General features: G+C 44.3%; 2 protein-coding genes across 6 annotated transcripts; one reads left to right on the forward strand and one right to left on the reverse strand.

The window, feature by feature from the left end:
* Positions 1 to 158: 158 nt before the first annotated feature.
* Positions 159 to 13,284, reverse strand: tab3 (TGF-beta activated kinase 1 (MAP3K7) binding protein 3). 3 transcript variants are annotated; one of them, XM_063201633.1, is made up of 8 exons: positions 13,057 to 13,284; positions 11,337 to 11,508; positions 10,103 to 11,086; positions 8,544 to 8,748; positions 4,901 to 5,061; positions 3,470 to 3,569; positions 2,840 to 2,908; positions 159 to 1,399 (listed from the first exon to the last, which is right to left on the reverse strand). In XM_063201633.1, the coding sequence occupies exons 2-8, from the start codon at positions 11,439 to 11,441 to the stop codon at positions 1,239 to 1,241; spliced, it is 1,785 nt and encodes a 594-aa protein (XP_063057703.1). In that variant the 5' UTR covers positions 11,442 to 11,508; positions 13,057 to 13,284; the 3' UTR covers positions 159 to 1,238. The 3 variants fall into 3 exon arrangements, with proteins under 3 accessions (XP_063057703.1, XP_063057704.1, XP_063057705.1); XM_063201634.1 differs by lacking the exon at positions 13,057 to 13,284 and having other exon boundaries at positions 10,103 to 11,126; positions 11,337 to 11,422; XM_063201635.1 differs by lacking the exon at positions 13,057 to 13,284 and having other exon boundaries at positions 10,103 to 11,123; positions 11,337 to 11,420.
* Positions 11,520 to 22,135, forward strand: LOC134451291 (basic immunoglobulin-like variable motif-containing protein). 3 transcript variants are annotated; one of them, XM_063201639.1, is made up of 10 exons: positions 11,520 to 12,893; positions 16,638 to 17,245; positions 18,084 to 18,213; positions 18,313 to 18,408; positions 18,945 to 19,049; positions 19,148 to 19,242; positions 19,963 to 20,095; positions 20,225 to 20,308; positions 20,448 to 20,544; positions 20,925 to 22,135. In XM_063201639.1, exons 2-10 carry the CDS (start codon positions 16,645 to 16,647, stop codon positions 21,246 to 21,248), a joined length of 1,665 nt encoding a protein of 554 aa, XP_063057709.1. In that variant the 5' UTR covers positions 11,520 to 12,893; positions 16,638 to 16,644; the 3' UTR covers positions 21,249 to 22,135. The 3 variants fall into 3 exon arrangements, with proteins under 3 accessions (XP_063057709.1, XP_063057708.1, XP_063057706.1); XM_063201638.1 differs by lacking the exon at positions 11,520 to 12,893 and adding an exon at positions 15,582 to 15,865; XM_063201636.1 differs by lacking the exon at positions 11,520 to 12,893 and adding an exon at positions 15,582 to 15,865 and having other exon boundaries at positions 16,670 to 17,245.
* The last annotated feature ends 502 nt before the right edge of the window (positions 22,136 to 22,637 follow it).

Here is a 22,637-nt window from a genome sequence, read left to right on the forward strand (position 1 = left end):
AGGATCTTAGGAGGTAAACGATGTGAAGGACGAGGAGCTGTACAAAAGACACAAGAGGAGATGGAGATGCTGTGGTCTTTTCAGAGACATAAAAACCCAAGATCAGATCTCATCTGAAACATTCCTTCTAAAGAAGATTGCAAAGGTACGATGCGGTGTCACATAGAATCAGCTCCTTTATTTCTTATTACGTACAGCAAGTTGAGGCATTTGCACAGGAAAAAAAAAAAATCGACAACACGGAATACAGTGTGGCATAGTATGCATAAAAGTACCAGGTATATATATTTTATATGCAAGTCTCTTTAGTGTTCTTCATTCAATGAGAGGAGCTCTTGTGTCAGAGCCAATACAGTGTAAAGTCTACATTATATCATCTTTTCAGACCCCTGCTGTTTTTGTCAAAATATTGTCCCACTCTTTCAGAGGAGCACGGCCCCCTGGCAACTTGCTCTGGCTTTGGGGCTTCAATATGTGTAAACACGACCGTTTTCACTCTGCATGGAATGCTAGACTGGTAAACCACGCCTCTTGTTTTTGTTTCCAAAGTCCCTATCCTTTTTGTTAAATCTGACCCTTCATCTCTGATCCATGGCCAATCCAATCCCTTTCCACCCTCTTTTACAGTCTTCCGTCACGGTTTTCCTGTCGTTCTCTCATTTTTTTCTTTTCGTTTTTTTACATGGACACAGTCTCCCGCCTTCCTCTTAAAAAGCATCTTCATCGTCCTCCAAAATATATTTAGGGGGTAAGTGCAGGGACATCCTCTGAGCGAGCGGGTGGGTTCAATGGTTTGAGGGTTCAGTGGAGTGGCTCTACCTCAGGAGGGGAGGGAAGGGACATCGAAGGAAAGAAGGGGGGGTGGAGGAGGAAGGAGGATGGGAGGGAGGGGGGAGGTGGGGGCTCAGTTATTGCTGGACTTGGAGAGGAATTCAGGGAATGGGAGGAGAATAACAGGGAGAAAGGTCTCAAGTGTTCCGAGAGTCTCAGAATAATAGACCCGATGCCGCCCCCCACCCACAAAAAAGTAGTTTTAGTTGTACATGATTTGCAAGCTGGGAGGGGGGGCGGGGGGCTGTCACATCATCTGTTCGACTTAATCGCTCGATTGATTGATTGCACGCCAGGCATGGATGGAAAGGAGAGGGGGGTAAGAGAGGTGGGCGCATCATGGCATGGCGTGCTGTGGCGTGACGTCACGTGACGTGGCGTGGCAACTGCGCTGGCGCTGGGCAGGCTCAGGTGTAGCGCGGCATCTCACACTCCTCGCAGCGGTTCAGTGCCGGGTGGTTGAGGAAGGTGCAGCTGTCACAGTTCCACTGGGCCCCCTCGAAGTCCTCGTCCCTCTGGGCTCGCTGCGGCGCCGGAGGCCTGGTGGCAGCAGCGCGTGGCGGCTCCTCTGCAGAGAGAAACCACACAACCACACATTTACATTACGTTTAAAAACAGCCACATTCTCCGTACACTCAAATGAGTCTCTATTACTATCCTTTGATTTCATATCTTGCATCTATTAAGTTTAACTTGGGGACTATAGCTGGGGTGGTGTTCGACAGAGAAACCATGGAAAACTACATGAAAACAGCCCCACTCTCCGTACACTCTAAATGGTCTCTGTTTTGGGGGGGTTTCAAAAAAAAAAATCTTCATTGAGATAGGACAGTCTGAGAGTTTGACAGGAAATGAGTGTGTGTGAGAGAGAGAGAGAGAGAGAGAGAGAGAGAGAGAGAGAGAGAGAGAGAGAGAGAGAGAGAGAGAGAGAGAGAGAGAGAGAGAGAGAGAGAGAGAGAGAGAGAGAGAGAGAGAGAGAGACGGGGGAGGCTCGGGAAAACGACCTCGGGTTGGAAGCGAGGCAGGGTACCCGGCACGAAAGTCAGTGCCTCAGCCGTTTGAGCCAGGGCCAAGGCCAACATAGGCCTGAAGTCCTTTGTCGCTATATCTTACAGCTATGAAGTTTAGCTGGTGGGGTTATTGTGGTTTCTGTCTTGGCAAGATAGTGAGACCAAGATGTTGGGGCCAGTAGGCAGGGGGTTGGGGTTGAAGGCTGAGAAACAATGTCCTCGAGTATGATGTGAGAAGAACACAGAGCTTAGTGGGGTACCAAAACCGCAACTGGGATGGATCCTTTACCCTGCATACTGTAGTGTATAAACCTTTACAGGCCGCTTGGCTTCACTCTCCCTTATACTATTGCTCAAGAATATGAGAGAATAACCAAGTAAGTACAGCAAATGTCTCGGTTTCTTTTTTCCCTCATAAAGAGATAATCAGTGGGAACATCGTGTTCCAAGGTCTTTGTAAAACCTTACAGTGCCGGGCAATGAACCCAACATTGTGCAAGAAAACATTTCTGCTGATGGCCTCTTACATAATCAAAAAGTCACCAGAATTGTCATGTGCCACAAAGTTGAACAGCATTTTCATTACAACAAAACACAAGCACCGCAGCAGACAAAATACCCTTGAAGGTTTGTTCATCATTTTTAACCAAACCTGCATGAAAGCGGGGTATTTCAAGAACAGGGTTAAGTGATAAACCTGGTTAAGTTAACCCATGCTTACAGGAAGCGGCAAGCCTGCAAATAGATAGCCAACAGGTGTCATTTAGTATAGAGAATGAGCTGTCCAGGCTCTTCTATTAGCTAATTTACCACTAGCTCACGGCTAACTGAACCTGGTTTAGCTTATTTACTGCTGAGCCAGGTTCTTGGAATACCCCCCCAGACAAGGGACTATCATCAACATATAAACAAATGAGGCATCTGAATCATCAATAGGTAAAAACAACAGAGTGGCTTAATGATGGTGATGGAAAGTGGTGGTATAGTTGAATGCTTACCTTTTTTAACCGGCTTCGGTGGCACCACCGGACCAGGCCGAATGTTGCCATAGAAAGACGAAGGATCAGCTGCAAAAGACCAGAGCAGAGACCTCAGCAGCGAGCCAAAACAATTCATACCAGACCCCTCCTCACATGAAAAGAATCGGCTGCACAGTACTAAAAAAACCCGGACGGCCCTCTTATAAAAGACAGACTGCTATTCATCAAGACGAAAACCCTATCTCAGGAAATAACATGACCTTGTTGGAACAGACGCTACCCTCATTGGGCCCTTTGCCACACCTGGGCCAAAATGCGCTGCAGGGCCAGATACCATACAAAACCTTGCAGTATGAGCAGGATAGTGTAATCCACAAAAAAATCTAAAATCTAATGGAAGGGATAAAAATACTAGCTAGAAAGGGCAAAAAAACAGGAAATGCATGTTAGGTATGTATGTTTTAAATGGCTAAAGCTTGTAATGTAAAGTGGGTTCATTCATACACTTATCAGTCACTTTCGGCTCTCCGTTTCTGAGAAATTCACTTGAGCCACACCCTGGCATCAGAACTAGTTTCAGGCTCATAATGAAAAGCTTTTATTCTGTGTGTGTATGTGTGAGAGAGGAGAGGGTAGCACATCCCATACCTCCAGACTGCCCCTGTAAAAGGTCTGTCTCCTTCAAGGAGCAATCAATGTCAATCTGGAGCCGTCTGTTTAAGGAGCGCAGTCTGGTCATCTCTTCAGGCTGGAGAGAGAGAGAGAGAGAGAGAGAGAGAGAGAGAGAGAGAGAGAGAGAGAGAGAGAGAGAGAGAGAGCGAGAGAGAGAAAGAAAGAGACCGAGCGAGAGAGACAAGAGACAGACAGAGAGAGACAGACAGAAAGAGACAGACAGACAGAGAGAGAGAGAGAGAGAGAGAGAAAGAGAAAATGGTCATTCATACTGTGAAAAGAGCTACTGTGTCTGAAAAAGTCAAGAGCACCTTTAGCACAATAGGGGTGAGCAATACCCACAGGAGATACTCGTGCCACTTCTCACACCAACAACATACTGCAGCTCTTTTCTAATAAAAAATAACTTAAAACCTAAAGACAGGGACACTACAAATTCTAATGTACCTTCATACTACATAATAACAGTTAGAGACAATTACTCAAAGGGCGTTTTGTTTACAATGTTAGAGGTTAAATAATAACATTTGCAAAACACATGGTTTTAGGCAATTACGACAACCACTCTTACTTGATTTTGAGAAAAATGGTAGAATTAGAATGTAAATGTAAAAAAATTAAATGAGGAACCACATACAGTAGCAGCCGTTTTCCAAGGCTAGTTTCTGTTTTTCAAATGACCGTGGTTAGTGGTCATACTGTTATGTTCTAGGGTCATATCCCACAGGGGATGACAGGAAAGAGAACTAAATGTGCTTTCGTCTGCAACATTTTCAAATGGCCAAGAAGAGATAGGCAGCGGCATTTAAAAAAAAAAAAAGTCTAGTTTAGTTCATCTTGACCCGCCCTACAAAGGCGTAGGATCCAACTTAATCTAGTACCTCCCATCCCTCTACTTTTACTTGAGGCCTCGAAATGCGAGGCAAGATGTCACTGATGATAAAAGTTGTATTCAATATCTTGCAAAAGCACAATTCAAAGGTCATTTTCTCATTAAAAATGAAAATACTGAAAAGGGGAAAAGCCCCCTCAAAGTTGCTCTGCATTGGCTAACAGCAGGGAAACACTGTTTTCTTTACAGAGGTGGGACATCAGCGAAGCACGAGGCAAAAAGCACAAGGAGAGGAATGGAGAAATAGTTTGAAATGGAGAAAGGGGGAAGGATCTGCACACTGTTTGCAAAAGCCTTAATTTATTGGGAGCAACGTTTTGATCATAGATCTACAGGCAACAAGAAACGTTGCTTCCAAGAAAGTCTTGCAGTGTGCAGATCCTTCCCCCCCTTCTACACACGCTGTATTTGATTTGGCATCTGCTGATGCTTTTCTGTTGGATGTGCTCGCCCTCCACTACACTGGTTTGAAATTGAAATGGACCCGTGCGCTGCACCTCCTCCGTGTCCCTTACCCGGGGGATGAGGCTGGTGCTGTTGACCCGCCGGAAGCGTCTCTGCAGGGCGTCATACTCCATCTCGTTGACCTCCGACTTCAACCGGTCCAGCTTCTGCTGCTCCACACGCAGCTCCTTCACAAGACGCTCCATCCGGGCCCTCTGGTGCAGTAGCAGAGCTGAGGGAGAGGGAAATGGCAAAAACTTGTAGTTCAGTACATAGCATTACATTACAAGGACATGGCAGACATTACACTTCACTACACTGGCCCGCTGGTGCAGAAGCAGAGCTGGGGGAGAGGGGCACGTACGCAAGTACAGTACATTACCGGCACATTACATTACACAACTACACTACACTGACTCCATCCAGGCCCGCTGATGCAGCTGCAGAGCTAGCAGGAGGTTCAAGAGTATTCCTTTACATTACGTTAAGAGGGTTCTATTGTCTCCATCTAGGCCCTATGATGTAGTAGAAGAGCTGGCGAGAGAGAAGACATTACAGACGTTGCACGTTGCACTGAACAATATTTACTATTACATTACACGAGATCGTCTCCATCCAGGTCTAGCTCGGCCAGGCAAAGGGACAAAATGTACAAAAGCATAACAGCTTTTTTAAAAGTGTGTTTTTTATCACATATTTGTTAGGAAAAGTTCAATATTGTGCCCTTTAAAGCCGAACAAGGTAAGGTCATATCTTCAGTCATTACTAAGGCTGTAACGATATTGCATCGAACCGAGGGATCGCGGTACGCAGACCCACGAACCCCTATCGCGAACCTTCCTCGCAGAATCGCGATGCGCCCTTTTAAAGTTGTTACCCCTCAGTCTAGAAAACAGCAGGATACAGGCAAATGCTTGCATATGCGCTTAATGCTTGTATATGCGCTCAAAGACAATTAGAAATGGGGCGCACATGAGCGAGTAACACTTCCATTCTGTAAAATGTTCCGTCCAACCAGCAGCACGTGCATTGGTTGTTATTCATTGCCGGAGCAACCTCCGCGACCGCAAACTTGGGCAGACGTCGGAAGGTAAAGCACAGAAATGAACAACAGACCAAGAAGGCTTTATCAAACGTGTGAAGATGTTTTTGATTCATGCATGCGCCGATGTATGTTGAGTGGAGATAGACGTTGAGCAGAGAGAGGGAAAGAATGCGAGAGAGCGAGATGCTCCGCCCGCCCAAATTTGACAGATCTTTGAAAGAGCTCTATACGCTCATAAGAGTAGGCCTATCTGAAGTCGGGCGAACGTTGGTCGATGTGGATATTAGGCAGCATTATATCCTCCCCACATTGAAAGCCTGCCTAGCGAAAACATGCTCCATTTCAAAATGTCAAATCACAAAACCAAGCAAAGGACAACGTGCGTGTTGCATACTGAGAACATAACTGAGGTTCATTTCGAGTTTTGTTTGTATAAGCGCATGCGCGCTGCTGCACGATCAAAACAGTTACAAAAATATTAAACATCAAAATTAAGTGTTGCATTTCTGTAAGTAACTTAATACAACATGTTTCCTGACGAAATATTACCAGTGTTGTTTTCAGTTAATGTTTGGATATTAATTGGATAATGTTTGACAATGTGAGACAGTTGTTATAGGCTACCTATACTGGAACCCTGACCCTTCTCTCTCCATCTCTGTCTCTCACTCATGGTCAGCATCTCAGCATGATATGATCTAAGCCTATTTGTAATAAGCCTATTTTTCCTTGGTGAACTAATATCCCTTATTTCTCTGTGTTGTGCTTCAACACCTGGGGAACAGGTTGCAGTGGTAGGCCTATATCTGCAACATCATTTAGTAGACCTAAAAAAATAATGTAGGCAGGTAAATGCAAAAAGAAAGCATAGGCCTATATATAAATATAGCCCATAATTTATTTTCTTCTTATTTTTTTCCCTTAAAAATAAAATAAAATCGTGGGGCATATCGAACCGTGGGTCATATATCGTGATACAAACCGAATCGTGGGTTGGGTGTATCGTTACAGCCTTAGTCATTACACCTACTTTTGTCTGGTCACTAAACCTCTTGCTTCTTAGGAACAGACAATACAGTTCAGAAGTTTGGACACACTTTCTCATTCAATGGCTTCTCTTTATTTTCCTGGCTTTTTACATTCATTGTAGATTTTTGCGGCAGGCATCAAAACTGTGCATGAACACATGTGGAGTTACTGTATGTGCCTAACAAACTATATCCATTCTAGCAGTTTTCTAATAGAGATGTCAGCTGTCTGTCCACCTGACGTCAACGCGGCACAGCTGATGGTCCCACACGTTTCAACAAGCTTATTTTCAGGAAAAACATCCATTCAGTCAAGTCAATCTTAATTAAACACAAATGTCATCCAATAACGCATTCGAATTGTAGAGTTAGAGCTTTAAGACATGGTTTTAGGCATTTGCCAATACAAGCAAGATTTTCTTGATCTGATAATGGGTCACTTGGTCTAACATAGTGTAGCTGGTTATCTAGGTGGAACAGTGGAACCAAAAGTAAAAGTAGAAGGGAGATTCTTCAGAGCTACTCCAGTCAGCTAAGTGACTTCTCCAAATAGCTGTGTGGTTAGACCAAGTGACTCTATATCAGATCAAGAAAATGTTTGTAAAATGCTCGTCTTGGCAAATGCCTAAAACAAGGTTCAAATGTCTTGCTATTTTAGTTCTACAATTCTAGAGTTATTGGAGGACTTTCATGTTAAATTAAGATTGACTTGACTGACTGGGTGCTTTTACATGAAAATAGACAAAAAATAAGCTTGTTGACGTCTTTTGTGCATCTTTTGTGCCATGTTGACGTCAGGTGGATAGACCGCTGACATTGCTGTTAGACAACTGATTGAATTGAACATTTTTGTAAAGCACATATTCCATATGTTTATGCACAGTTTTGATGCCCTTTGTGAAAATCAACAATGTACTGTACATAGCCAGGAAAATAAAGACAAGGCCTCGAATGAGAAGGTGTGTGTGCCAAACTTTTGGCCTGTATAGTACTGTACATAAAAACACCACCACCACCACCACCACCACTACTACACCTATATAGTGATTCACTGGGGATTGGGGAACATGACACCTAGTTCCTATGAAGGCAGATAACATTTGCAGTTACTGCACCTCGCCTGTGAAGGACATACATGCACGCTCTTTATCTTTTTTTTTTTTACTTTCTTTTTTTTTTACCATGTCTCAACAGCCCTTAGGCTGCATTCGATTTTAAATGTACTCCTGGCTTCCCAAGACACATGGACATAAAATGGAGGCGTTTAATTAGATTGGATGCGGCCCCCTTCATCGCTGTGCACCAAGTAACCAGCTCCACAAAATAGGGCTGCTGTGTACAACTTTGCTGTGCTGGTTATTCTCCATGCGCAGTGGCAAGAGAGCTGTATGCAATGTAATCTAATGGGAGTGCTTCATTGCAGTAATGTGCATGCAAAGTTGTAAACGGGCCTTAGCCTTGCCTATTGCTTCTCTGTGCAATTGTGGGTCGTTCCAAAGCATATTTCACTGCAAAGGAGCAATTGCACAATCTTCTTTGTTGTTAACAGGAGAATTCTTAAGTTTTTACTGTTAACTGGAGAGAAAAGGTCAGAGCGACACTGATACAATTCTTTTCCTTTTTAACCAAGAACAATCTTACCCTGGGTATATGCATAGTCGTCAGAGCCAGAGCTGGATCGGCGCGGCATGCGGTCCATGTGGCTGACGATGCTGCCAGGGCCGGCGGCGATGGGCAGGATGGGGGGAGGGGCGCCGTGCCGCTCACCCTGGTCCACGATGTTCAACAGCGGCTCGCTCTCCACTGGTGGCGACCCTGCGGACCTCTGATGCTGCCCTGACGACACCTGAGGCGAGGCGAGACAAGGGCAAGGGCAAGGTTATCATTTGTACAGTGCCATTGTATCCACAGAGAAGCAGTTCAATGTGCTTCACTGAAACAAAAGCAGAAGAACACAGCAGACAGAATGAGAATAATAAAGCAAAAAAGTAAACGGGTAAATGATAAAAAGTAGAGAAATAAATAACATCAAATGATTTTTAAGGAATGGAGCACTGCAGCACAGCTACAACGGAAGAACCTTTGCAGTAAGCAGTGTTCCATTCTGTGATATCTTCTGAAACAGGAATACCTACAAGCAAAAACCTTTCAAGGTGTGCAGGCCTCCTCTAGCCTTTGAAAATCATTAAGCTCAAAATCAAAAAGTTAAAAATGAGTTGTCTGAAATAAAAACTTGGTTCAACTCAAATTTCCTTAAAACTTAACTGTGACAAAACTGTAGTCCTCCTTGTAGGCACTAAATCCACCTTATCAAACACTGGCAGCTTTCTCTTTCAATTCAAAGTTCCTTGATTCCCCCTCCCCTCAGGCCAAGTGCCTGGGTGTCATCCGACAACTCTCCATCCATTCAAACCTACATCGCTAACTACACAGTCTCCATTTCTATCAACGCAACAAACTGTTGTCGCCCCTCCCTTCCACTTCAGCCCTTCCTTGTGCACTGTCTTCTCAGTTCCTCTATCGATTGTTGTACCTCCCTTCTCTTTGGTCTTCCTGAGAAATCCCCCTACAAAAAACAATTAGTCCAGATCTCCACTGCTCGCACCATTACCAAAAGTCCTTCATTTCACAACATTACCCCCGCACTATAACATCTTCACTGGCTCCCTGATTCAGAATCAATCTCAAAATTCTGCTTCATGCCTTCAAGGCTATCACTATCTTGAACCTACATGTCTGATCTTTTTCAAATTGCTACTCCCTCAGATCATCCCCCTCCATCCCCTCTGCTCGCCTCAGTACCATGGGGAGCAGAACGTCCAGTCACTCTGCTCCCCAACTGTGGAATTCACACCCCCCGGCACACGTTACATAAAACTCTCAAATCCAGCTTCAAATCCAGACTCAAAACGCATCTGCGCCAGTAAGCATATTCACTTTGATTGGACTGATTAATACCTCATTTCTTTTTATTTTTCCATGTGACTACAAGGACTGTGCTGCTAATATTATTCTCTACTACCTACCTATTATATGTTTTATAGTATCTGTTTTTATTAATGACTGTTGTTATATGATTGATCTCTTATTACTGAGTGTTTAGAACAGTGTTTTCAAATGAAACCTTGAAACACATTATTATTATTATTATTATTATTATTATTATTATTATATCAAACTATAACAGTAGAAGGGGGCACCTTGATCTTGAAGCTATAGCCCGCCTGGCTGGCAGGCTGCGGGGAGGATGCAGGCCGGGGTCGCGCCGGGCCCTGGTGCAGGTAGACGCCGTGGTGGTGGAAGGTGGTGCCAGCGGGGCCCGTCATGCTGATGGCGCGCGACGGGGAGCTGGGCGAGGGGCTGGTGGCCATGTAGTAGGACTGGGGGCCCCCGGCGGGGTTGTGCACCGGCGAGTTGCTGCGCGGCCGCGGGTCCAGTGTGATCTCGATCTGCTTGGAGAGGTAGGGCCTGTATTGCATGGCCTGCTGCTGGTAGGGCAGGTTCTGGAGGTTGGGCGGGCTGATGGGCATGAACGCGTGCGACGTCTGGGGCGTCTGCGGCACCTGGTGCTGGGGCGAGCTGTAAGGGGAGGGGTGGGACGTGTAGGAGGGCGGCGGCTGGTAAGGGTTGGGCTGGTAGCCCGGAGGCGCGCCTGTGGAGGACCAGGGCGGAGGCTGAGGACTCTGAGAGGGAGAGGGCCGGATGTACAAGGCGCTATTGTTACTAGTGTAGGACGGGGGGATCTGCAGAGCCTGGGGGGCATTGGGGGGCATGTTTTGGGTGAGGGTGACCGTGAGAGGGTTCATGGTGTATCGGGGAATGGGGGTGTACGTGGGGGACATGCCCTGCATGGGCGGGGGCGTCGGGGTGCTGGCTGAGCGTCCTTGGTCACTCATGAAGAAGGGACTGTACCCTGACGAGGGCCCCATGGCGGGGGCCGACAGGGGCTCTGGGAAGGCGACTCTCTGTGGGGGATCGATGTGACTGTCGCTGGTGCTATGCACCAGGTGCCGTCCAGGGCTGCCCGTCTTGTTGCCCTCCGCCGGGGGGCACGCCAGGCTGATGTGCAGCATGTGGTTCCTGTTCAGGCGCACCTCGTCACTGGGGCTGTGGTACTCCTCATACAGGTAGCGGTTGCTCTCCTGGGCCAGCAGGTGGCAGCAAACATCCAGGTTGTTATTGTTCTGAAACAGAATACGGCAAAGAGGACTGATGAGGCAGCTGCTGCAATGAAAACAAAAGGAAGAAGGGACCATCCTGTTATTGTCATTTCCTTTGGATGAGACGTGAATAGGAAAAGTTATTACAGTATTAAACTTGTCAACATCAACTACACGAATTGCCACAAAACATGACAATGTTCCATTTTTAAAAAATCCTAACAGACAACGAAAGGACAGGTATTGGATGGAGGAAATGGCATTTTGCATGCACCTGCAGAAGGCACTGGGACACTACTCCCTCGGGGATCTCCGGGAAACGCTGCTTGAGGTCTTGCAGGATGTGGTAGTCAAGCTGCGGGCCTCCCTGTGCCATCATGAGCCCAGAGCGTGGGTCACTGAGCCCACAAGCGGGAGCGCTGCACCTGTCTATCACCTCTCGTCCCCTGCGGAGAAAGCCCATGAAAACTGGGAGTCAGCAGCCTATTTGCTACTTGACATCTGATTGATTAAACCCAGTGGCCCCCGTGTTAACATTAGCACTTCTCATCACTCGTTGAAAACACAAAGGCCGTGGTGGCTATGTTCATTGGCCCAAACATGTCTCAATCGATACTGAGATGGCATGCATCGATACTGGCGGGGGCCTCTCAGCTTTGCAGCAACATTGCAGCACCACGGCTCGATCAACTCGGAATATGTGTGTCACTATCATTAACTGGAGATGTGTACAATCGAGATAAATAAAACAAACACATCCGGAAACAATTTGCTAACGTCTGACTTGCTAGTATGCCAGACTGAAGGCCGATACCCTTGCCGTGCCATGTGTTTGTTTGGGAATTTGGTTGCGCCGAGCAACCGGATGAAACATGAGCTATAGCTTGTTGACATTTAAGGATGAAACATGGCTGTTTAATGCAATGCCTTCTGCTTAGACGTGATATTACCACAATATCATTGATACCGTAGAATACTGTCTCACACAATAACTTCAGAAATATTAAGCGTTGAACTGTGGCTGGCTATCCAGCTTATCGCCAACGTCTATCCCGATTAGCTAACTGTATACTACAACTCTGTGCGATAATAATAACACCACCACCACTTAGCAAAACTGCAAAGGCGATTGATAAGCACAAATGTACGAAAAATCGTATAAGTTATCCATCATAGGCTGGCAAGTCCCAGGTCAGGTGAAATTGCGTATCTGAAGCTCGAAATCTGTCTTGACGTTGGCTGCAACATCACCATAACTCAAGAATAACCACACACGACTGCGGAGAAAACCGAAACGAATGGTGGTACTACATGTGGGTTGGCCTACAACACCTGAAATAATCTAGTCTTTACTAGTCAATTTTCAGACATGCTAGTTGATGTGACAAACATAGCACGGACGTCAGTTAGTTGCGGTTTTGATAAACCACCATCAACATACCGTATGCTAAATTTAGCCTGTTGGCTAGTTAACAGATAACATTAGCAGGCTACTGCATTTTGATACAGTATTCAATTACCCAAAGGCACAGTTTCCTAGTGAGATTACAACACTACTTAAGTGCACAAACTCCGATGCAACACGAGTAGTTTTATGCAGAAAATGGCACACCTTCGTGGTCACCTGCCTGAGACCAAAGTCTAACGTTTCCAGTTAGCAGGTTGATAAGCTTACCATTGCACACACTATCCTTGGTGAAATGAGCAAAGTAAGAGTAGCATGAATGCCAGAAACTCATGTGTTACCACTGTTAGGGTGTCAGCAAGGCCACAATCAAAAGCTTTATGCTTTAGTCAAGGCAATGTAAAATGATGCACCGTCGTGATACACGTAAGTACAACTTTGTCTTGTGACAGCTGGAAATCTATCATTAGCAACGACGTTAAAAACAGCTAGTTAGCCACCGAGGAATTACGTTGAACAGAATGGTGTTAGCTAGCACTGCAAGCATACTATACCTAGCCAGCTAATTTCCTCAACTGCAGGAACTTACCATGGACTGGCCCTCTGCGTCCATGGGCCACTGAAGATCCTTTATTTTACCACCAAACACGACGCTTTCGTTTAAGAAAAAAGATTTTCTCAACGATTTATTTGCGACTTCCAAAGACTGATGTTAGTTAGTGCAATTTCTGTAGGCCAAGCCAACGTCGCCGTCGTTACAGAGATATCTGCGAGTACCGCGATAACCTCAACTTATCCGGAAGTGAGAATCTCCGTAGTTCTAGAACTAGAAGTGCTTGGCATGTTCGCTGGCATCAATGTGGCACAGTTGCTGAACTGCCAGGTCGCACCTGCAGAGGTGAAATGATGCACGCCAGTGTTGGGAAAGTTTCTCACAAACTGTAATGCATTAATTATTAAATGTTACTGTTATTTCAGAGTAATCACTTATACTGTAATATTACAATATTGAAAATGTAGGGCATACACTACCTTTGCATTAGGTAAAAATATGGATATGACAATTTACAGTGTAAATCAAGTTCATGAATCATGACTCTTTCACCTCTCCTCCAGGAGATTTTTTGGCAACATGCAGACAAAAAGCTAAAACAAATTCAGGAATAGCTTCTTTTTGACCCACCACTGAACACCATTAAAATCCAGGTAGTATTCAATCCTATTGTATTATATGTACAGTACTCTATTGTAACTTGTAGCAATATGTTACAGACTTTTCCCCCTTTAATGCATTAGAGCTACATCAGGGGTTCCCAAACTTTACCATGACACAGCCCCCCATATACCAGTAGATTCCAGCAAAGCCCCCGTTTAAACCTTTACGGTTTCCTTTTTACGGTAAACCATTTAGGCTACTTGGGACGTCCCCAGCGAACCGTACTTGCCCCCCCCCCCCATATAGTATCGGTAGCATTGGCCTATCGGACTGGTCCATTAGTTCAGCGGTATCGTTCTGTGACTCCCATTGACATGGTGGCGAGTTTGAGACCCTGAGGGGGGACGGACTGCACGGATACATTGGGTTACACTGGTGCCGTGACCCGGATGGGAGTGAGGTTTAGGGGGGGGTGTAATGGAGGCCAACTTGCAGTGTGGCGTGGAACGCACCCACTTTGAAAACCACTGCCTAACATTACTGCGTTACAGCAAAAAGTATGGATTACAGTAATTTAGGCCTACTTTTCTTATGCGTTATTCCTAACACTGCCTATGGCACACAAACATACAGTACATCAACATGGTATGTGCATTTTTCTCAAATACTTGTTCTCGTGAAGAATATTCTTCTCCATATTCAAGATCCATATTTTGAGTTTTTATGAATTGATGTGGTTGGATGATGAAGGGCATGCTTCCCGAAACGTCACATTAAAAAGAGCAACGGGAGCTTGGTGTCGCAGACTTTTCATTCAGTTTTTTCATTGTATTTTTGCTGGTCCTGCACCCAATTTTTTTGAGACGGATGTGCGTGTTTTTTCTCTTTAACTAATTGATGTGGTTGGCTGGCATTTCTAAGTTTTTTGTTACATGAAAAAAATAGTTTAGATTACTAGCCTATAGTGATTTTATTCTACTGTAAATTATAGTTGGTAATATCCATCACATATCTAGGCTAATTAGAATCAGACTCACATCCAAGGAACTTGTCATCAGTAGGCCTGGGTGTAGGCCAACAATACACAAGCATTCAGTGGTCAGGGAAGCAGCAGCTACCACCCATAACATATAGTAGCCCTATTACACACATTATGCTTTAGTGCAAAAAATGTAGCCAAAAAACAAACAAACAAACAAACAAACAAACAAACAAACAGTGTAGTGGTTGAGTTTGTGTCAGATGGTGGTGGCCAACCTATGTAGGCCTTCAGGAGTTGTCAGAGAGAAAAAACTGTTGTTGTGTCTAGGAGTTTCAGTGCACAAAAGTAGGCCCTACTCCAAGACAATGTATGGTGATTGTATTTACTTGACTACAACCAGTAGTATTTACTATATTATCACTACTGGAGAAAGACTTTTATCATAGAGTACTAAGCTACTAAACCAATGGTCTACCTATTTCTTTCAGCCAGGCAGGCCTACAACTGAACTGAAAAGTCATACTCATGCAGGGCATAGAAAAATATCCATGGGGTTTGCGCTGACTAACAAGCTGTCGGGAAGGTCATGCAGACTGTGCCTTTTTACGGTGCAAGGTGACAGGTGAGTTAGTGTGTGTTAAACAAATTCTACGAATGGCAAGAATGTCACCTGCAGAATGCAGGCATCCCAAAAATGAAGGTTGTGACGCTACTTCATATTATGCAGGCTACAGCAATAGGGTGTTGTTGTTATTGTTATTATTATTATTATTATTATTATTATTCTACTCGTTGTTGCTGCTGTTGTTGCACAGTTTTGGCCTCAATATAATGAATCATACACCCCACCCTTTTTGTTTCCCTTTCTGAATGAATGGCCTCTTCCCCTGACCTCAGAACAGTAGCAGAGTAGCAGCGCGTCTTTGCGATGGCCTAACCAAGGTCCCAGCTTGGGGAAGGAGCTTTGTAGAACTCCTGTTGCTGTTTTGAAAAAAAAAAGTTAAACAATATTAACATATGAAATAAATGTATTTAAGCAGCACAAAGATGGCTGAATAGTTTGAAGTCCCGACCAACGACGCAACGTTACAGTTTAACATTAGAGTAGTAGGCTATACCCCCTATGTTGTGAGTGGTACAGTCGGATGTAGCGGAAGATGGGGATGTGGACAGACGCTGGCCGTGATGGTGATGCTGATGGTGATCTTGTTTTGAACGCAGTTCAGGGTTTTATTATCGTCTACATGGTATTTCAGAAAGGTATGTAGCCATTGCGGTGTTTTTGATGTTGGTGTAATGCAAGTGGGACATAAGTGGAATCCTGTGATTTAGTGATATCGTCTGCTGCTGTCGAGCTGCTAAAATAATTGTTACAATTGCGCACCCACGCCAATAACACAATTTTAACGTCGCACATGAACAGCTTTAGTTTACAACTGCTACAATAAACAGTGGCAAACAGTTATAAAACAATGTTAGAAGAAGTAGTCGTTGTTTCAACGTTGCAAGTATAGCCTAGCCTATCGTCTTGATTCATGTGTGTAGGAATGACGCATATTCTAATCCACTATCCGGATTACTGTACGGTTCCTGCATTTTAGTTTTTGAGGCTGGCTGTAGGTTCAGTAATGGCCTGTGCCCCCTACAACACACCTTGCTCTGAGTTCGGGCCTGTCATATTGTGTAGATGAATGGATGTGGAAGTACTGACATTAAATGTGTAGACAATTACCTAAATTCAACAAATAGTACATCAAGCAATTTTAAATGTTATTACAATGTCAGTGGTACTATATTGTCCTGTATATTTATTAATAGTCACTATTAAAATCATTTGGCCTTGTTGTTTGCTAGAAACACACATCATGTCGATACTGTGCATTGTGGCCCACTGCCCCATTAACCTATGAGTTCATGCTTGTGCAATATTAAATAACAGTAGGCCTACAGTCACCATGTAAATAATGTATATAGTACACTTGTGCAATTTCAGAAGTGTGCATCCTTATCTTGTGTGTTTTGAATCTCCCAGCAATCCCATGACCGTCCCTGTCCCACATACAGACCGACCCAGGCAGCACAATTCTCTCCTCAACCTCCCGAGTTCCCCGGGCCGTTCAATGCCTAACACTGCAGAAAGCCAAGGAGAGAACATAGCTGACACTAGCGTTCAGGCGGCCGCCGCACCACCCGCCAGCCGAGGGGCCAGCCGGGATGACGGCGTCGGTGGGCACAGCTTCCTGAGCCCCTTCACCCGCGAGGCGCTGCGGGCACGCCGAGCCTCCAGTGCCGAGCTGCAGCTGCCCTGGACCTGCCCCGTCACCCACTCCAGGGAGAAGTTCTACACGGTCTGCTCTGACTATGCCCTGCTCAACCAGGCCCCCGCAGTCTACCGGCCTCCCGGTACTCACACACCCACCGACGCACCGTTCACCAAGCACGATGACGACACAAGCTTTGTGAAATCAAGCAACATAAACCTTTCTCAGGGCCAGGCCGTCGATGCTTCCAGCAGCTGCGGCCCCATAGATGGCGACTTTGACATGGAAGTGGTGTCGTTTGGCAACACGAAGCCTGTCCTTGCCTGGGAGATTGACACCACCGACTTTGATGCCGTTTTGACGCGAAAAACGAGGACAAGTAAGTGTGGGCATCATGAATTAGTAAGCAGGTCAGTCTCAGGCCTTGGTACAATTGTCACCTCCTAGGGGCTCATCTTGCCCTGCTGCTATGATCATAGGCTTCCTCTCTATCTCTGCATCTCTCGTTACTGAATGTCTTCCAGGAGGCCGCACGCGCTTTATGCATAGTTAATAATGTGTCGCTGTGTATTGTTTTGCATAGATTGATTGGGAGCCATATGAATAGCGCCTGCCTGCCTGGTGAGTGCGAGGTGTCACTTGGTGCCATCTGGTGCGGGTTGCATAAGCAACTCTGTGACATCAGTGGTGATATAACCTGGAACCCAACTGCCATTTGCCATTCAGAGCCAAAAAGGGCACAGATTGTATCACAGGCGGTCCGCTCTGATATTGGAGGCGGAATTAAATGGAGCTGTGGGTGGTGTTGTTCATCGCGTCACCATGGAGATTTTAACATTTGACTACTCTACAATCAGACCTCTAATGGAGTTCATTTATTTGGGGTACGGCTGTTTCCAGGTGCCAGCGACGTAAGGGGATGTTGTTGTAGATTTTTTTTTTTTTTAATGGAACCTAATGGTAAAATGATCTAAGCCATCTGTTTATTTCCATTGTACAGATCTTAATATGTTTGTCACCACTCAGACTACATATTAACACATTTGTTGAGTCAAGGTACAAGCTGTGCAGTATAATTATAAGTAGCTTGACCTGAACTGAACTAGAACTTTCTATACTTAATACTGTGATGGAATGTGTACAATTCATGGCAAAAAAGCAACATTGTACTATCATGTGTGCTTTTTTTTTATTCTGACATGCATTTTGCTTTGTAGGCAATACAAAAAAATTAAGCTCTAAAAAGATGAAGTCTGCTGACAGATCCAGTAAGAATCTTCCAGACATCCCACCCCATGCCTCTCTGGAAGAGATCAAACAGAGGAAAGTGATGGACCTGCGGAGATGGTAAGAGAAGAGCGCTTCAGAAGCACCTGGTTATAAATAGACTCTGCCGCATGATTAGTTCTTCACCAACGTTCCCGTGTTGCTGTACATGTGTTTCAGGTACTGCATAAGTCGACCACAATACAAGACGTCATGTGGGATCTCTTCATTAGTTTCTATCTGGAACTTCTTGTACAGTACACTGGGAGCCGGAAGGTATGATCTTTTAACTCTGTCTGAGTCAGCTGTTGGTTACCATAATAATAACAATAGTAATAACAGCAACAATACCCTATTAACCATTATTATTATTATTATTATTATGTAGCCCTTTAATGCATGTGATTTCAAAAGTGGAGGGATGTAATATTCACTGAAAAAACTAACTACCACAGCAGTACACCACTATGCCAGTACAAAAGACCTTAAGTAATACATTACAACTTGGTCATTACCTTTCTGTTAACAGCTAATTTATAATAGGGGCCATGCCTTACTGGGTCAACATATTGCAAAGTCAGATCCATATTGTGTACAAAGACTGTGATTAATTGAATTGAAAACATTCAGCATGTTTCTGAGTTGGACATATTATTTGCTGTGTCCCCAAATCTGCTATGATTTAGTTTTTTTGGTCATTATTTGTAGTTTGCATATACTTTTGTGGATATTTGTGGGTAGGGAGAATAATATGTGTGTCATTTACTTGTTGCTGATAAATACAAATGACTCAGTATTTATCTCTCCTGTAGCCTTCCCCCCATCTCACAGGAAGAGGCGTTGCATATTCTGGGCTTCCAGCCACCGTTTGAGGAGATCAAATTCGGCCCATTCACTGGCAATGCAACTCTTATGCGGTACGCAGGTCACACTGATGCAATCCTCCACATTTCTGCCATATTTCTGTCATCCAAAGTCATCTCTACAGTCAATGTTTTTCCTTTTTTTCAAGCAGATGGTTCAGACAAATCAATGATAATTTCCGCGTGCGAGGATGCTCTTACATCTTGTACAAGCCTCACGGGAAACACAAAACAGCTGGAGAGACAGGTATGGCACCAGCTCTATTGACAAGTCACACCAAAGTAGTTTGACAGGATGTATCAGTTCTTCATAGTGACATTTACCAGAAGAAGGATGACACTTACTATCGTCTTCACAAGTTGAGACCAAACGCCTTGTGATAATGGTGTTGGAGGCACAGTTTGTAACATTTGGTAGGTGTTTATTATCAAAACATGTATTATCCCAAACTTGTCATTTTTCATGAATATGTAGCACCACATCACATTTCAAGCATACTGACTGGCTATAGCCTCTTTGTGCAAATGGTCCTACCGTCAGGCTTAAACACTCAACTACATACTGTAATTGCAACAATGCTATGACATTACAGAGAGCCTTAATGAACAGGTTAAGACTTGGTCATAACACTTTTGCTGACAATAAGTTGCTGTGAAAAGGGCTTCTATGGGTGGTGAGACAGGTCCTCCCTCCATGTCTATACACCATCTTGACCTACTGTATCTTTCATAATCAGGGACATGCACATTTACTTAACTTTTTCCACTTGCGGTTATGATAACCTCAGAGCTATGGATATTGAACAGTAATGCATGTGAATATTATCACACCTCAGGCCTAGCACATTTGTCTAAGGGAAGAGAAATCTTCTGAAATTATGCTTTCATTTAGGTGCTGTCATCACTGTGCGATAGAGTATTGCGAGCATAAGTGTACCAATGCTCTCTTCTGTCTTTCTTTTTGCAGCGGAGGGAGCTCTACAGAAGCTGACCGCAGGACTGAAGGACGAAGGCATGGCCTATATTTATCACTGTCAGAACCATTACTTTTGTCCTGTGGGCTTTGAGGCCACTCCATTAAAAGCAGCCAAGGCCTACAGGTATAATAGCTTCTAATGGGTTAAATCAATCTTTTACAAATGCCAAAAAAGTGTTCTTTTCTCTTTTTTTTTGCTCTGAAAAGGGCCTTAAGAACATGATGTTCTTACAAGGTGTTTGTGTGTTTGCAGGGGGGCTCTGCCTCAAAATGAGATGGAGTACTGGATTCTCATTGGTGAACCAAGCAGGAAGCATCCTGCTATTCACTGCAAAAAGTAAGCATGTGTTTTTTGTTGCAGTTTGCATTTTCCCCCACATTCTCACAACTCAAGCAAAATGTTACATGCTGATTATTTTTACGTAAATGGTACTGACGTAACGTGTGTTGTGCTGTGTCATCATTTTGATGTTTAGGTGGACAGATATCGTGACAGATCTGAACACACAGAATCCTGAATACCTTGATATTCGTCACACAGAGAGAGGAATCCAGTACAGGAAAACAAAAAAGGTCAGCCTTCCCCCCTTGTGCACTTTATGTACACCTATTATGTAACAAGGTTAGATGTTTAAAAACTGATTCTAAACATACTGTATGGTGAATTACACAAATAATGAATTTGGGTAGCGGTACTGGTATGTTTAGTTCCTACTGATACAATTTTACTATGCATCAGTGCTCACTGTTTAAAACCAGAATATGCATTCTGAACATACAAAGACGATTGATGTTCTTTTCCTACAGTAAGGTTGGTGGGAGGTGTAACCCCCTTGTGCATTTTACATGTTACAGTGGTCAGTGCTTAAAACTAAAAATACATAAATACATAAAAAGCATACCAAACATAGTACATTTACCTGTACGTATTAATCTTCTCTTGCTACTGTAAGGTTGGTGGGAACCTGCACTGCATCATGGCGTTCCAACGGGTCAACTGGCAGAAGCTGGGGCCCTGGGCTCTGAACCTGGAGAACCTACGCTACGACCTCCACCAACACCAACACCAAGGGCCAGAGCAGCGGGGCCAAGGCGGCACAGGGGAGCCATCCGATGAGAAGTGCTCGGCAGGGGGGAGACAACAGCAGGCGCGACTGGGACGCTCCAACAGCACAGGGAACCAGAAATCAGAAGCGTCCTGGAAACGGCTATCCAACACGGCCGAGTACAGGCAGAGGAGCTCCCCCGACAGCGACCTGGAGGAGGACATTGACTGACAGCTGTCAATCCTGGGTTCAGAAAAAAAAGTGAAAACCCTGCCACAGATCCAAATCAGCTCTGAATCAGCTGATTGTAATCGGGGCTCAAGACAGGTAGACCAGCAACTCAGTGAAGTCACAAGTGTTGGGAAGAAACTGTTGGCAGGGTTTTTACTTCTGAACTGGAGTTTTGACACTGCTCTTGACTAACTAATCAATCACACAGAATTGTGAGTATTTGTACATTTGATGTGAAGGTACTTGTGCAATTTTCATTCCCAAAACCATAACAGAAAGTTTGTAGGGAGAGTGTTCTTGCTGATGTGATGTCATGGAAGCCAGGTTTCAAAACCATATCCTATGTGTGGCGTAGGTGGATGATGAGAATGTTTACTTGACAGAATAGTTTCCCTCAAGTGTACTCCTAGTGATATAGCGGTTTCTCTACCATGCGTAGGGCATTGCAGACAACCAAGACAAAACCCTAATATAGGCTTTTGCTTTTGTCAAGTGACTTGTATAGAAAAAACTTACACTACACTAAAGAGAAGGAACTTCCAGCAGATGGGCAGTATGCTGACATCAACACGAGACGAGAAGCCTGCTGTGTAGCAGTTCTGTGTGTGTGTGATTGTCGTTTTAATGGTTGTAAACGATTCAGACTAAAACACTTTTAATGGACTGTACTGCATGAAAGGTCGAAATAGTCAGTAAGACATTGCCGGCATTCAATCAACCTACCTATTTCCCATTGGTCTCAGGAGACGTGCTGTTACTACCAATGCTTTCTCAGAGCATCTTCCAGCCTTTGCTTACCTAGTTACCCCACCAAGTGGACAAATCCTATATTGGGAGGATTGGGATAAATAAAATGGTTATACTGTTGTATTCTAAATAGCTGTCCACTTTTGGATAATGAATCCCTTTCAACACTGTATTTGCACTTTTGATGTAATCAAAAAACTGTGAAGGTACACTATTTTTGCAGTGTAAAATTGTGTAGGACAAGACCTAAGAAGAAATTTGATTCTTGGGAGAATTGCCCATGTTAGGAAACCTATGCTACTGACTTTGTCAAACACTACTTCATATTTGGAGTGAAACTTGATTTTAAAGTGATGCACTTGTGCAGATATTGAGCTAGTCTGCCCTTAAAGTTCATATGAATTGCGTATATGGTTTCTGGTGCGAAGAATCCTCTCAAACATTTAGCATAATGGTGTACCCTGTACAAAATATGTTGTATGTTAACTAAAGCAGTGAATAAAGCTTGTAGTTGGGAATGACCTTTACATAAGGATGAAAAGGAAACGTTTGCATGATTGCTTACCTGTGCTGTACTACGCTTTACCCGTCTTTATTTGCAATGGGAACATGGTATAATGAGTTTGTGGACATGTCATGTCA

The sequence above is a fragment of the Engraulis encrasicolus genome, chromosome 6, assembly GCF_034702125.1.
Source record: "Engraulis encrasicolus isolate BLACKSEA-1 chromosome 6, IST_EnEncr_1.0, whole genome shotgun sequence".
Classification (NCBI taxonomy): Eukaryota; Metazoa; Chordata; class Actinopteri; order Clupeiformes; family Engraulidae; genus Engraulis; species Engraulis encrasicolus.

What these genes read in the sequence shown, in the direction of transcription:
- LOC134451291 (XM_063201636.1), top strand. Translation starts at nt 15,763, where the DNA reads ATGGGGATGTGGACAGACGCTGGCCGTGATGGTGATGCTGATGGTGAT. An exon ending in AGTACACTGGGAGCCGGAAG is followed by an intron (nt 18,409 to 18,944) that starts GTATGATCTTTT and finishes TCTCTCCTGTAG; the next exon opens with CCTTCCCCCCATCTCACAGG. An exon ending in GGCAATGCAACTCTTATGCG is followed by an intron (nt 19,050 to 19,147) that starts GTACGCAGGTCA and finishes TTTTTCAAGCAG; the next exon opens with ATGGTTCAGACAAATCAATG.
- tab3 (XM_063201633.1), bottom strand. Translation starts at nt 11,441, where the DNA reads ATGATGGCACAGGGAGGCCCGCAGCTTGACTACCACATCCTGCAAGAC. An exon ending in CGACTATGCATATACCCAGG is followed by an intron (nt 5,062 to 8,543) that starts GTAAGATTGTTC and finishes CCTCTCCCTCAG; the next exon opens with CTCTGCTACTGCACCAGAGG. An exon ending in GCACCAGCCTCATCCCCCGG is followed by an intron (nt 3,570 to 4,900) that starts GTAAGGGACACG and finishes CTCTCTCTCCAG; the next exon opens with CCTGAAGAGATGACCAGACT.